Raw genomic sequence first — 14,729 nt, forward strand, 5'->3', positions numbered from 1 at the left:
TCTTATGCAGCCCCAGTCCCTTAGAAATTGATCACTTAGCATTTGTGTACCCCGATGTGTTGTCCCATATATGCCTTCTAGCATTTTCCTGGCAAGGGGTTTATTGAACATTTGCCTCCCATCTGCTAATCTCCACCTCCCTTCATTATCTTTCTTGACTCCTATTTTAAGGAGTTCTTCCTCTTCTGCTGCACTAAATACCGCGACTTCTTGCATTTCTCCCATGAGGGTTTACCACCATCATTAGTTTTTCTGTCCCTGATTCAGCTGCATTTTTAGCTTCTAAATAAGCTAAATTGTTCCCTCATGCCTCTTGAGTCTCCCCTTTTTGATGTCCTTCAACATGTACCACTGCTACTTCTTCTGATAATTGTAAAGTTTCTAACACTTCTAAAACAAGTTTTTTGTGAATCAGTCCCTTTCCCTTTGAATTTAATAGGCCCCTCTCTTCCCAAATTTCTCCAAAGGTATGCACTACACCAAAAGCGTATTTTGAGTCTGTATATGTTATTCCCCTTTTCTGTGCTAATATTTCCAGAGCTCATTTTAGGGCATATAACTCACATGCTTGGGCTGACCAGTTGGAAGGTAACTTTCCCTTTGCTATGGCTACTAACCTTTCATCTCCTATAGCATACCCCAATACCTGGTGCCTCTGGATTACTCTTAACGATCCATTAATGTACAATTGTTTCCCTCCTTGGAGAGGTTGATCTGTTAGGTCCTCTCTTACTCTAGTTTGATAGTTTATAACTTCTAGGCAATTATGTGTTAATTCCTTACCTGGTTCTCCATACAAAAACTCTGCAGGGTTGAGTTTGTTACTCACGTTTAGCTTTAAATCATTACCTATATAGAATGGCTTCATACTTTAGCACTTGGGAATCAGTGAGCCATTTCTCAGCCTTATGGCTTAGGATACTTTTCACTCAGTGTAGGGTATATATTCTCAATTTTCCCCCAAAGGTAAATTTTTTGGTTTCCTCTAGGAGTACGGTGGTCACGGCCACCGCCTGAATGCAGGTTGGCTGCCCCCGGCTAACAGGGTCCAGCAGTTTTGATAAATAGGCCACTAGTTTCCCTGGATCCTCCCCAGTCCTGGGCTAGTACTCCATGAGCTACCCCTCTTTATCTACAAACAGATAGAAGGGTTTGTCTGAGGCAGGAAGACTCAGTGCTAGTGCACTGACTAATTTTTGCCTTAAAGTTTCAAGATTTGCTCATCCTCTTCATCCCACCTAATCTCTTCTTCTACTAACTTTTCATACAAGAACCTGACAGCCTGCGTGTATCCTTCAATCCACAGCCTACAATATCCCAACAAGGCTAGAAACCTTCTAACTTCTCTTAGTATTTGGCCGTGGGAATGAGACTAACCCCGCAATTCTCACAGGGTTCAGTCATCAGCGGCCTTCACAAATGACATGTCCTAGGTATTTTACTTCCCTCTCTAGAAATTGGAGTTTCCGTTTTGATACTCAAAGTCCTTGGTTCCCCAGAAAATTTAACAATGCTTTGGTGGATTCCCATACTTTGTTTTCTTCCTGTCCTGAGAGAAGCAAATCATCTATATATTGGATGAGCTTTATCTCAGGTTTGATGGAGAAGAGTTGTAGTACTTCTCCCAGGGCTTGACCAAATAATTTTGTGGATTCGGAAAACCCTTGGGGTAACCTAGTCCACCGAAGCTGTTGCTTCCTCCTGGAATTGGGGTCCTGTCATTCAAAGGCAAATATATCCCTACTTTTTCTCTGCCAGTGGACATGCCCAAAAAACATCTTTTAGGTCTATCACACTGAACCACTGGTGTGATGGGGGGATATTACTCAAAAGTGTATAGGAGTTAGGCACTACAGGGTATCGATTCACTGTTCATTTGTTTACTTCTCTTAAATCTTGGACAAGCCTGAAAGTCCCATCTGACTTCTTTACTGGTAATATGGGTATATTATGGGGGGACATACATGGTTCTAAGGTCCCTTCTTCAAGCAGGTCCTGGATGACCAGTTGCAGTCCTCATCTCCCTTCCAGGGAGAGTGGGTATTGTCATACCCGAACTAGATGGTTCTCATCAACTATTTTTATTACTATAGGTTTCATGTTCAATTTGCCTCAATTTTTTGGTTTTGCCCACCACCATCTCATGAATTTTTTCCTCATCCTCTTCTCTTAATTGGAGAATCTTAACTACCATTTATTTTCCCTTCCTCTGGGAGTACTCCAATGTCTAACTGCACCTGTAAATCCCATCTTAATAACTTACACCCTGCTTCTGGAATTAATAGAACATCCCCAATTCCTATTTTATTTGCCTCTTCAAACTTTACTTCCTTTACAACTAAGACTTTGAACCCTTCACCTTTTACACCTACTACTAGCATGGTATCTTGACCCTTTTTGCACCCCTTTGGGATTCTACAAACACAAGTTCTTTCAGCCCCCGTGTCTACTAGGAATTCAAATTCTTCCTCCTGGGGACCTATTTTTAAAGTTATCAAGGGCTCCTGATGGTATTGTGTCCCCAGGAGGTAGAGCCCCTGACACCCCTAATCTTCTGCTTCTCCTTTCTTCTCAGTCTCATAGGCCCTCAGGTCTTTTTCCCTCTGGGGGCAATTCTTTCAGATATGCCCATTATTTTTACAGTGAAAGCAAACTGGTCCTAGGTTCCCCTGTCCCCCAAACTTTCATCTTTGTGTCCAGTCCAAGGGGGCTGCATCCCCCCTCCGTCTATCTTCCCACATTTGGGGTCCCCCCCCTTACCTGGGTAATTCTTTATGTGCAGGTTTCCTTCCCTAATGGTAGTTACCATTACCTTGGCTTTCGCCTTGGCCTTCTCTTCATCTCTCTTTACATACACCTTCTGTGCTCCCCCTAAAAGATCCTTTTAACCTCTTTTCTTGCCAACCATCTAATTTTTCTAACTTTCTCCGTAGATCTGGCTAGGCATGAGTGATGAAATTTATCTTTAGTAAGATCTGTCTGGCCACTGTGTCAGGGTCAACCTCTGAATACTGCCTCATATTTTTCCTCAATCTTTCTAACCACTCTGTTGGGGTTTCTTCCCACTTTTGCTGCTCATCGAAAGCCTTACAGGCATTTTGATTACGTGGCAATGCCTCTTTGATACATCTTATAATCAATGTTCTACATTCCTCCATGTCTTGCCTCCCCCCAGTGCTGTTGTGGTCCCAATTGGGGCACCCTATAGACATTTTCAGATCCCCAGGAGGTCCTTGCACATGCTCCCTTTCCCAAATCCATATCCCAGCTGCCCGGATCATCTGTCTTTCCTCTGGTGTGAACAACATGGTCATTATTGACTGCATTTCTTCCCATGTATAAATATTGGGCCCCAGAAACTGGTCTAACTGCTCTCCTAATCCAATGGGGTCCTCTAATAGTCCTTTTAATTCCTTTGTAAACATTCTCACGTCAGAGGAACTGAGAGGTACGGTTACAAATCCAATTCCTCCTAGCACCCCACCCAGTGGCATTTCCCTCAGGGGGTATAATTATAATCCTGATGCTTGGCTCCCATCCTCTGATCTGCTTTCCTCCCATTGCGCTACCCTGTTTCTGGTGTTTTAGCTAGGCCCATCAAGAGGTAGGGGAGGTGCAGTTGGAGCTACTGGAGGTGGGGGGGGTAAGTGGTCTAATGGGTCCCATTCTTTATGATCTGCTACCTTAAACATGCTCACCTTTGAGGGTGCGGTTTCCCCTTCCCAGCAAGCAACATAGTCATTCTCTTCCTGATTTGTAGCAGCCACAGGGCCTGCAAGGCCTCCCTGGCAGTCAGTTGCCTAAGATGAGTAATGCCTAGTCATGATGACTGGACCTAAGAAGCCCCTTTTATGCCTTTGGACCCTCATTATCTCTCTGTAAGACGATAGGTCATATTCGCCTTGACCCTTACTATTGGACTGTTTCCCAAAACCCCTATACCCTATATAAACTCCTATTTCTGTGCTGTTCAGCAGAAGAGCTGTCACTGTCACCCTTCGCAGAAGCTGCCAATAAAGACACCTCTGTGGAACCTCATACAGCCTTTTCCTCTTTCCCCCTCTGTCTGCCAAGGCACTTAGCAAGCAAAGAGCTGAAATCACTAAAGAGCTGAATTCACCAAAGAGCTGATCTCACTTAAGAGCTGAGCTGCTTGCTAAGATTACCTGCGCCTGGGAGCCTGCCTGAGGGACCTGGATAGGTTGTGCTTAGCAAGACTTCGCTATCCAGACACCTACGGCAGCCGGGGTCAGACAGACGCCGAAAACCCCCTGCCGTAATACTGATTTAATGGTTTCTTAGCTCTTACATACATGTTTAATGCTCGGCATATCTATCCTTCGTCTGACCCATATCTGAGCCAGTATACATGGTCGCTCCTAATTTCCCTTCTGGTCCATTCTACTGCGCAGTACTGAATCATTTTGCTCTTGTCCTTATCTCTGGTGTTGGGATCATATTTCCACTGGGCTAGTTTCTTTCCCAGTGGACTATCTGGGGGTATGCCCATTGGTTCCTCCTCAATTTCTGCTTCTACCCTTGGGGATTCGCTACTCATCCATGATCCCATCCTGACCAGCAGATCACAGGTCTTCCCTCGACAGAGCCCACCTTTCCAACCACAGGCCCTCTTGACAGAGCCTGCCTCCTCCAATCAGCCAATTACACAGTCTCCCAGTAAGGTCCGCTTCCCTAAGAAGGGAGGGAAAGGAGGAGAAGAAAGAAACCAGGAAATGAGGAAGGGAAGGAAGGGAAGGGAAGGGAAGGGAGGGAGGGAGGGAGGGAGGAAGGAAGGAAGGAAGGAAGGAAGGAAGGAAGGAAGGAAGGAAGGAAGGAAGGAAGGAAGGAAGGAAGGAAGGAAGGAAGGAAGGAAGGAAGGAAGGAAGGAAGGAAGGAAGGAAGGAAGGAAGGAAGGAAGGAAGGAAGGAAGGAAGGAAGGAAGGAAGGAAGGAAGGAAGGAAGGAAGGAAAAAACTTTACTTCTTCTGAAAAACACCTATGATCCTGGGGCTTTCATCCCAGGGTCACACTCTGCCCCCCGCCTCATCTGTCTCAGCAGCTCCACCTCCACTGTGATTCGGTCCTGCAGCTGGCTCCGCCCTGTTGCGGTTCGAGGGTGCGCAAACCACCACTCCATGCTAACCGTTACACCCACTCCTGGGCAACCAGCCCACCCCCCCCCCCCCCCCCCCCCCGCTGCAAACCTAGGCAGTCGCCCCTCTCCCAGTCTAGTCCCGGCTGGCTCCAGAAATCACAGCGCTCTCTGCGTACTACAGTCAGGTGCTGCCACATGTGGGCTCACTGACTCCCTTTGCGTGTGCTGGCTGGGAACCCTGCCATGGGTCCCCGTCCTAGCACAAGCCTGCTGCTCAGGCCAGCGCTGGCACCATCGCCACTCGGCCCCCCCAGCACAAGCCTGCCACCCGGGCTAGCGCCACTGCCGCTTGGTCCCCCCTGGCGCCTCCCCCGATGCCACCACCGGCAACCGCCGCTCGGCTGGCCCAGGAAACCACAGCACCGGCCGCGCACCAGAGTCAGGCAGTGGCGAGGGGGCTCCTCTTTTGAGAACTTCTAGTGCCACCGGGGCAAGGTGTAAATCCCAGGGAGAGCCCCCATTGTGAGAAATGATATTCACTTCCAAAAATTTAAAAGGTTTATTAAACCTTCTCAAAAATACAACAGAAGACTGAATAGAGAAAATATTACGCCGCAGGGAGCAGAGGATCTTTCCCACGATGTGCTCATCCACACAATAGATGTTCCACCTTTTAACCCTTTTGCCCCTCTCAAAGTTCTATCCATCAACTCCTTCTTTGCTGTTCAGTGGCGGAGTTTACTTCCTTAAATTTTGATTGGAGGTCAGACATTGCCATAGTAACAAACTGACCCACCCAAATGTCCCAAACCCAGGCCACCCTCTGATAACAACGCAAGCGGGGTAAACATAAGTCTATAAAACTTCTCTTAACATATATACATAATATTTGCCTTTTAATTGTGAGAGTCAACCATCGCATTACTCATCTATCACACTAAATATCCATTTAAAGGCAAAAAGTTTCAACGCATGAATAAACGCTACTGGAAACTGTCAACAAGAGTTCTGCTGAATAGAATCACAGAGTAGTTTGGGTTGGAAGAGATCTCAAATATCATTTAGTTCCAACCCCTTGCTATGGGCTGGGACACCTTCCAATAGACCAGGTTTCTCCAAGCCCTGTCCAACCTGACCTTGAACACTTCCAGGGATGGGAAAAAGGCAACTTCTTGGGGCAACCTGTGCCAATGCCTCATCATGCTCTGTCAGGGACCTAAATTATTCAGGCCTTAAACATTTTTATGAAGGAGTTTTGCCCATTATAGCAAAAAGTCTATAAAGAAGCTACAACCACAGAAACCTCCCTGAAGAACTTTGGACTGTGAGTTAAGCCACCTAGATAAGATAAAGGGGACACTATAGTTCAATCATCTCAGGTCTAAGGAGAAACAAACAAGGCTGAGGGAAAGGAATGCATTCACAAGAAAGCCAAACCCAGCACGTGCGCTGAGAATCATCTGTCTGGGTTTGGGGTGGGGGAAGACCACAGCCCACAGAAGTCAGGTTTACACAGACTCCCCCTGAAACGAGGGCAGGGGGGAGGAGGTTTCAGGTGCATGGTGTAACGTCTGGTCAGAGACACTGAACACCCATTCTCCTTTACACAAACTGGCTCAGCTGTAAAACCCCCAACCCCACAGGCCATATTCATGGGACATTCACATGAGAGGCAGCTGAGAGGGTGTCATAATCCATCATAGGCCTCCCAAAGCACTCCCCAGAGGCCTTGCACCACAGGACTGCATGTGATGCAAAATGATGCAACAGATCCAGAGTCTGCTGCAAGAGATTCCCCCCCCCTCCCCAGGGGGAGATACCTGGACATTCCCACCTGGCCTAAGTGTATATTAACCCAGTAGATTCTATCCTTTTGGGGGAACCTTCACCACCAAGAAGACCAGCTGGAGAAGATCAATGGAACATCATTGGGATCCACAGATGGTGATATTTTCCTTATTCTGTCTCTGTCACTCTCTGTCCCCCCACCTAGTTTCTATTTCTTTCTCTTCTTTTGTCTCTCTTTCTCTCTCTCTCTCTCATATTTACTATTAAATAAAACTCATACTATTGACTTTGGCATATGGTCTCATTTGCACCTTAATTTGGGCAGAGGAATTTCTAAATAACTTTAAAACCAGACCATAACACCCTCATAGTGAAAAGTTTCTTATGTCCAATCTAAATCTACTTTCTTTCAGTTAAAAACTGTTGCCCCTTGTTTCATCACTCCATGCCTCTCTGTCCTAGATTGCAATGTAATGTGTGTATTCTATTTTCCATCTGTTAGAGGTGTGGCAGTTATCTTGTGTTAATTGGGCAGTTTTCTTTATCTCTTCCACAAACCAATCCTCCCTCCAGGGATACATCTGCTGTTAATGGGCCATTGAGTCTCACTGCATGACTCATAAAAATTACATCATCCCATTGTGAGATGCTCTGCCCAGGGGGAGGAGCCAAGCATTCTATCCTGAATATAATCTGAGATTTTGGGACACTAGGACAGCCTTTTCCCACTGGATTCCCAGAGGAGTAGCTGTCTTCTCCACTGGATTCCCAGAGGAAGACCAGGCCCATCTACACCACTACCGGACCTTCAGAGGAAAACTCCACCTTTCTACAGGATCACTGCTCCAACAGAACCACACCTGTCACTGCAGGAGGACTGCAGCCACCATCCAATCGGACTGTTACCAACACCCTGACCCACAGAGTGTCAGGTTGTATTCTGACTCTGTCAGTGATTTTTTGTTAATGCTTGTACTATTACATTTGTATTTTTAGTTTTCCTAGTAAATAACTGTTCTTTGTATTCCCATATCTTTGCCTGAGAGCCTTTTAATTTCAAGATTATAATAATTTGGAGGGAGGGGGTTTACATTTTTCCATTTCAGGGGAGGCTTCTGCCTTCCTTAGCAGACACCTGTCTTTTCAAACCAAGGCACTCTCTAAAAAGTCCCTCTCCAACTCTCCTGGAGACCCTTTAGGCACTGGAAGGGGGTCTAAGGTCTCCCTGAAGCCTTCTCTTCTCCAGATTTAACAGCTCCAATTCTCTCAGCTTGTCACCACAGCAGAGGTGCTCCAGCCCTCAGAGCACCTTCATGGCTTCCTCTGGACTCACTCCAACAGGTCCATGTCCTTCTTATGTTGGGGATGCCAGAGCTGGATGCAGTACTCCAGGTGGGATCTCACAAGAGTGGAGCAGAATCGTCTCCCTTGACCTGCCTGTCATACTTCTTTTGATGCAGCCCAGGATAACGTTGGCTTTCTGGGCACCAAACACACATTTCCAAGTCATGTTGACCTTCTCATCAACCATCACCCCCAAGTCTTTCTCCCCAGGGCTGCTCTCCATCCATTCTCTACCCAGCCTGTACTCATGCTTGGGATTGTCCTGACTCAGGTGCAGGACCTCACACTTGGCCTTGCTGAACTTCATGAGGTTCTCAGGGGCCCATTTTTCAAGTTCGTCCAGGTCCCTCTGGATGGGCTCCCTTCCCTTCAGTGTGTTGACTGCACTACACAGCTTGGTGTTGTCAACAAACTTGCTGAGGGTGCACTCAATCCCACTGACCATGTGGCCAACAAAGATGTTAAACAGTGCCGGTCCAAATACTGACCCCTGAGGATGCCACTAGTCACTGCTGTCCCCTTGGACATTGAACTGTTGACCACAACTCTGAGTATGACCATCCAACTGATTCCTTATCCACTGAGTAGTCCATCTGTCAAATCCATGTCTCTCCAGCTGAGACAAGGATGTCACATGGGACAGTGTCAAATGCTTTGCACAAGTCCAAGTAGATTATATCAGTCACTATTCCCTCATCCACCAACACCATAACCCTATCATAGAAGGCCACCAAATTTGTCAGGCACAATTTGCCTTTAGTGAAGCCATGTTGCCTGTCACAAATCATTCCTATTTTCCATGTGTCTTAGCATAGTTACCAGGAGGATCTCTTCCATGATATTGCTGGGCACCAGATAGGTGAGACTGATGGGCCTGTAATTTGGTCTTCCTCATTTTCCTTTCTAAAAACATGGGTTATATTTCTCCTTTTACAGTCAGTGGGAACTTCATTGAACTGCCACAACTTCTCAAATATTATGGATACTGGCTTAGCTGCTTCCTCTGCCAGGTCCCTCAGGACCTGTAGATGCATCTCATCAGGTCACCGGGACTTGTGCACCCTCAGGTTCCTTAAATGGTCTCAAACCTGGTTTTCTCCTAGAGTGGGTGATTCTTCGTTCTCCCAGTCCCTGCATTCACCTTCTACAACTCAGGTGGTGTGCTGGTGAAAACTGAGGCAAAAAAGTCATTGAGTACTTCAGCCTTCTCCATGTCTTGGGTAACCAGGTCTCCCATATCCTTCCAGAAAGGGCACACGTTTTCCCTAGTCTTCCTTTTATCACTGACATACTTATAGAAGATTTTCTTGTTACCCTTGACATCCCTGGCCATATTTAATTTTATCAGTGCTTTAGCTTTCCCAACCTGATCTCTAGCTGGTCAGATAATCTCTCTGTATTCCTTGTAGGCTACCTGTGCTTGCTTATACCCTCTGTGGGCTTCCTTTTGATGTTTGAACTTGTCCAGGACCTCCTTGTTCATCCACACAGGCCTCCTGGCATTTTTGCCTGATTTCCTCTTTGTTGGAATGCATTGCTCCTGAGTTCGGAGGAGGTGATCCTTGAATATCAACCAACTTTCTTGGGCCCTTCTTCCCTCCAGGGCCCTATACCATGGCACTCTACCTGTCAGAACCCAGGAAATTCCTCTGGCTGCCCTGGAGGACTCAAGCCCCTGCCCAGGGGGCTCAGAGACCTTGGTACAGAGCCCAAGACCCCTGTGCCTTTGATTTAGCCCTTGGAAAAAACAATTACCAAACTTTATATGAAGAATTACAAGCCACGAAAGTTTAAGTAGAAAGATAGTGAATTTATCATGGGGTGAAAAATAGATTTTTGAGGTTTTTAGAATGGGGTTCAGGGGGCAAGATGGAGGAATCGGGGCATGTCCAGCCTTTCTCCTTCTTCTTCTTGGCCTCCATCTTCTGCTGTGATGTTGGCACTTTTAGATTGGTTTAGAATAGAAGCTCACTCTCTAACATAGGTGATAGGTATTGGAAAGTAATTGTAAATATTGTACATGTAGTTTTTAGTATAAAAAGATAACACCACCCTGGGGGCAGGCAGAGTGCCTCTGACTGACCTGCTGAGTGGACCTCGGCAGGACAGGAGAAAGAATTTTATAGATAAGATACAAGAAACAACTTTGAGACCCAGAAATTAAGAGTTCTGACTCCTTCTTTGACTGCCGGGCTGGGAAAAGAGACTTTCTAACCTATCTCGGGGTCACTCTGACCAACTAGAGACCCCGAGATCTACCAAGCAGATCCTTGAACTGGCCTAAGTCTGCTCTCCTGAAGCCCAGGGCAGTGAGATTGCTGTGTGCACTCCTTGCTGCCCCAAGGATCTCAAACTCCACCATTTCATGGTCAGGGCAGCCCAGGCTGCCCTTGAGCTTCACACTCCCCACCAGCCCCTCCTTGTTGGTGAGAATAACGTCCAGCATAGCCCCTCATCTCATTGGCTTCTCTGTCACTTGGAGAAGGAAGTCATCAACCCATTCCAGGAACCTCCTGGATTGCTTGTGCTCTGTTGTGTTGTCCCTCCAACAGGTATCAGGGTGGTTGAAGTCCCCCACGAGTACCAGGGCTTCTGAATGTGAGGATGTTTCTATCTGTCTGTAGAGAGCCTCACCCACTCTGTCTTCCTGATCAGGTGGCCTGTAGCAGACTCCCACTATAATGTCACCTGTCCCTGCCCTCCTTATAATCCTGACCCATAAACTCTGTCAGCTTCTCATCCATCCCCAGGTGGAGCTCCATGCACTCCATTGACATAAAGGGCAACACCACCTTCTTGTCTCCCCTGCCTGTCCTTCCTAAAGGGCCTGTGTCCTATTCAAACACTCATCACAGGAGCCTCCCACCATGTCTCTGTGTTGCCAGTAAGATCATAGCCCTGGAGGCATGTGCGCATCCTGTTTATTCCCCATACTACATGTGTATGCATAGAGGAATTTAAGTTGGGTCCCTGATGAAGCTGATTTACTGGCTGGAATTCTTTGGTGCTGCTCTTCAGATGCTCTCCTGCTGACCTGTGATCCCTCTCCAGGCTTTGGGCATCTCTCCCTGGCCCTGGCATCTAACCAGTAGGAGTGGGATAGACTGAGTTTCCCCTCTCTCGGCAATTTTGGTTTAAAACCCTCTTCACCAGCTTGGCAAACCTATGACTGAAAAAGATCCCCTTCTCTGACAGATGGACCCATCAGCCCCTAGCAGACCAGGTTTCTCAAACCAAGTCCTATAGTCTAGGTAGCCAAACCCCCAACTGTGGCACCAGTACTGTAACCATTTGTTGATTTGCCAAATTTGACTAACACTTTCAAACTCCTTCCTTTTGATCAGGAAGACTGATGAAAAAACTACCTGCACTCCAGAGTCCTTTACCACTGCTCCCGTTGTCTTATTTTAGAATAGCTTGTGTTCTAAATACAAGCCTGTATTGTGTGCACATTTCTCAGGTATAAAAACAAAAAAATTGCTAACAAATTCTTGCCTTAAAACTGAAACTGTAATTAACATGTTTACTAGCATACAACTATACTCAACATACTTTTTTTTATTTTCAGATTATAAGTAATCACAAAGCTACATAAATTCAGATGTTAAAATAAAAAGGTCTTCTACGCATGTTATTCTACAATGATAAGAGTATGAGAAATACAGAAACCCCAGCTTTGTTCTAAAAAGCAAGAAAACAGCCACAGGCATCTTAAAGATTTGTCATGAGAATTTGGAGTATAGCTCTCTAGTCTATTATGAAAACTATACCCAAGATCATTTACTGTTAAAGGTCTACTTACTTCAAAATCTTAATCATAGAATATCCTGAGCTGGAAGTAACCCACAAGGATCAGAGTCCAACTCCTGACTCTGCACAGGACAGCCCCAGGATTCACATCATGTGCCTGAGAGCATTGTCCAAATGCTTCTTGAACTCAGACGGGCTTGGGGTTGTGACCACTGCCCTGGGGAGCCTGTTCCAGTGCCCAACCACCCTCTGGGTGAAAAACCTTTTCCTACTATCCAAACTAAACCTCCCCTGACATAGCTTCATGCCATTCCCTCAGGTCCTATCACTGGTCACCAGAGAGAAGAGATCAGTGTCTGCCCTTCGCTTCCCCTTGTGAGGAAGTTGTAGACTGAAACTACAGTTGTAGCCTGAGGTCTCCCCTCAGTCTCCTCTTCTCCAGTCTGAACAAGCCAAGTGACCTCAGCTACTCCTCATATGGCTTCCCCTCTAGACCCTTTACCATCTTTGTAGCCCGCCTTTGGATGCTCTCTAATAGCTTTATATCTTTCTGTGGTGGTGCATACCCCCCTTTTTCCAGGCCACACTGTGATCTCAGAAATGCTTGTTAGGCCTCAGCCTTGACAAACAGCACACGGGCTCAGCTCTTCTTGAGCTTATCAGAAACGCTGTCTGCTCCCAGGAACTGCTGCTAACGAGCTCCTGTTTTCTTTATGAACAGCCTTGGAAACTGTTTTCCTTGCCTGAATGGCATAATATCCCTGTTCTCACAGTTTCAAAGAAAGTGCCGACCCAAACTGTGTCCAGGATGAAACACTGTTATGACTAAAGCCCACTCTCTTGCGACCCTATAAACAATGGTCTAAAATGAGACCCTTTGAGCTCTTCTGGACTGCAGCAGGCTGTGACCAGCAACCTCCCTCTGAGTGGGGCCTCTTAGACCCAGCAAATTCTCATGTTTGCTGTACTCAGAGGACTGCCGAAAAACGTCGAGTCCTGGGACAACACCCCCACTTCTCAAGGCTTGACCCTTCACCCACTGAGGAGATGCAAAGCCATCTAAAATGAATATTTCACTTACACTTGAGGGGAATTTTTCACAGGTAACTTGCACTGATTCTTTATGTCTGTGTGCATACACATGCACATGTGCTATAGGAAACCTGGGAGAAATGCTGCTTTCTTAGGTGTTTAAGTACCTTAGATATCTAAGTAGGTTAGGCCTGTAAGTAAGGTTAAGTCATAAGCTAAGTTAAATGCTGTGAGTGCTATTCCTCAGTTGTTATGGTTAAGGTATAAGTGTTGTTCCTTTGTTAAATTCTTAGGTTTCAAGTATAAGTTAACTTAAAGTACTGTTAAGTTTGAGTGCTGTTAAGCTTTTAGGCCGTATTCCTTTTTATCCTTGCCCTCACTATCCTTTTGTCACATGCCCACACACATGCATAGCCCTGCACCCCCCCCCCCCCCCAGATAGTTCTCAGTTCATTTCTGTTTTGATTGCCTGGATTTTGTTTGGTTTTGTTGTTGCTTGTTTTCCTTGGTGTGTCTTAACTGTCTAGTAAGTAATAGAGTGAATTTTGCCAACAAACTTTGTCATGCTGTCGCTTAATATTAAATCTGGATTTTACCGATACCCTTGCAGCTGATTTTTTAAGCGATCTCAAACAGTTGTTCGTAACACTTTCTTATATTGTGGTGCTCAAAACTGCACACAGTAGTCGAGTTAAGGCTGCACCAGTGCAGAGCAGAGCAGGACAATCACCTTCCTTGACTGGCTGGCAATACTGTGCCTGATGCACCCCAGGACACAGCTGGCCCTCCTGGCTGCCAGGGCACTGCTGACTCATATCCAACTTACCATTGACCAGGACCCCGAGGTCCCTTCCTGTAGTGCTGCTCTATTTTTCATTCCTTAGTTTGTACATATATCCAGGGTTGCCCCATCCCAGATGCTTTTTAATATAGCCTATATAAGAATATAGGCTACCAGTCAGCTATAAGATAAATCCAAACAGAAAAGGCTGGAGGTTCAACTCCTACATTCTACTTCTACTGAATTGACTAGAGATCACTGCAGCAGTGCAGCTTCCCCCAAGGACAGTCCAGCCAAGGCAGGAGTCTTTAAGGCTGCTCCCCACCCAAGTTTTCAGGATCCCACATCAGAGGCCCAGTGTATGGACCGTGACACACAATCCTGAAGGCAGGGATGGGAGACAGTTCCTACCTTGCCACCAATGCGCACTTGGGCCTGGAGCTTAGCAAGCTTTTCTTGGTTCATGATCGTTTCTTTCATCTGTGGAAGCAACAAGAGCACCCATGCAAAACAGGTCAGGAAGCACTCGGCGGCCCAGGCCACAACCTGGGCCCGGCAGTAAGGTAGGTAAGCTCAAGGGGCTCCACAGCTACCCCTCACTACACTTGCACACCCGACGGGAAGCCGTCCAAGCCCTAACGGAGCGGTCGGTCTGCCACACACATTGCCATACACAGCTGTCCTGAGGCCCTGCCCGTAAATGCCATGCCTTGCCTTGTTCCAACCACAGCCGCCCACTAACCCGCAGCCCTTGGTCGCGCAACAAATTCCACGCTAGTCCCTCCCCCACCGTCTCCTTTGTACCTTCTTAGAGCGGAAGCAGCGGTGCCAGACCGGGGAGAGATGAGGGTTGTGGGAGTGGGATGAGGATCGAGCAGAACACGCGAGATGGCGGCCGGAAGGGAGACCAGGCACGCCGCTCTGCCACTGCCTAAGTCAG

General features: G+C 46.7%; 1 protein-coding gene across 3 annotated transcripts in view; it reads right to left on the minus strand.

Moving 5' to 3' along the window:
- LOC139598977 (transcription factor BTF3-like) overlaps window positions 1-14,729 on the minus strand; it is a 31,233-nt gene that overhangs the window by 16,383 nt on the left and 121 nt on the right. The window contains exons 1-2 of one of the 3 annotated variants that reach the window (XM_071445914.1): window positions 14,594-14,720; window positions 14,201-14,269 (exon numbers count right to left, since the gene is read on the minus strand). In XM_071445914.1, coding sequence (XP_071302015.1) covers window positions 14,201-14,269 — 69 coding nt within the window. In that variant the 5' untranslated portion in view covers window positions 14,594-14,720. Of the gene's footprint in view, window positions 1-14,200; window positions 14,270-14,593; window positions 14,721-14,729 lie in introns of those variants that run through there. The other 2 variants (XM_071445915.1, XM_071445916.1) reach the window with 2 other exon arrangements.

Source organism: Agelaius tricolor, unplaced genomic scaffold (assembly GCF_023055355.1).
Source record: "Agelaius tricolor isolate 1412-34295 unplaced genomic scaffold, bAgeTri1.0.p SCAF_21, whole genome shotgun sequence".
Classification (NCBI taxonomy): Eukaryota; Metazoa; Chordata; class Aves; order Passeriformes; family Icteridae; genus Agelaius; species Agelaius tricolor.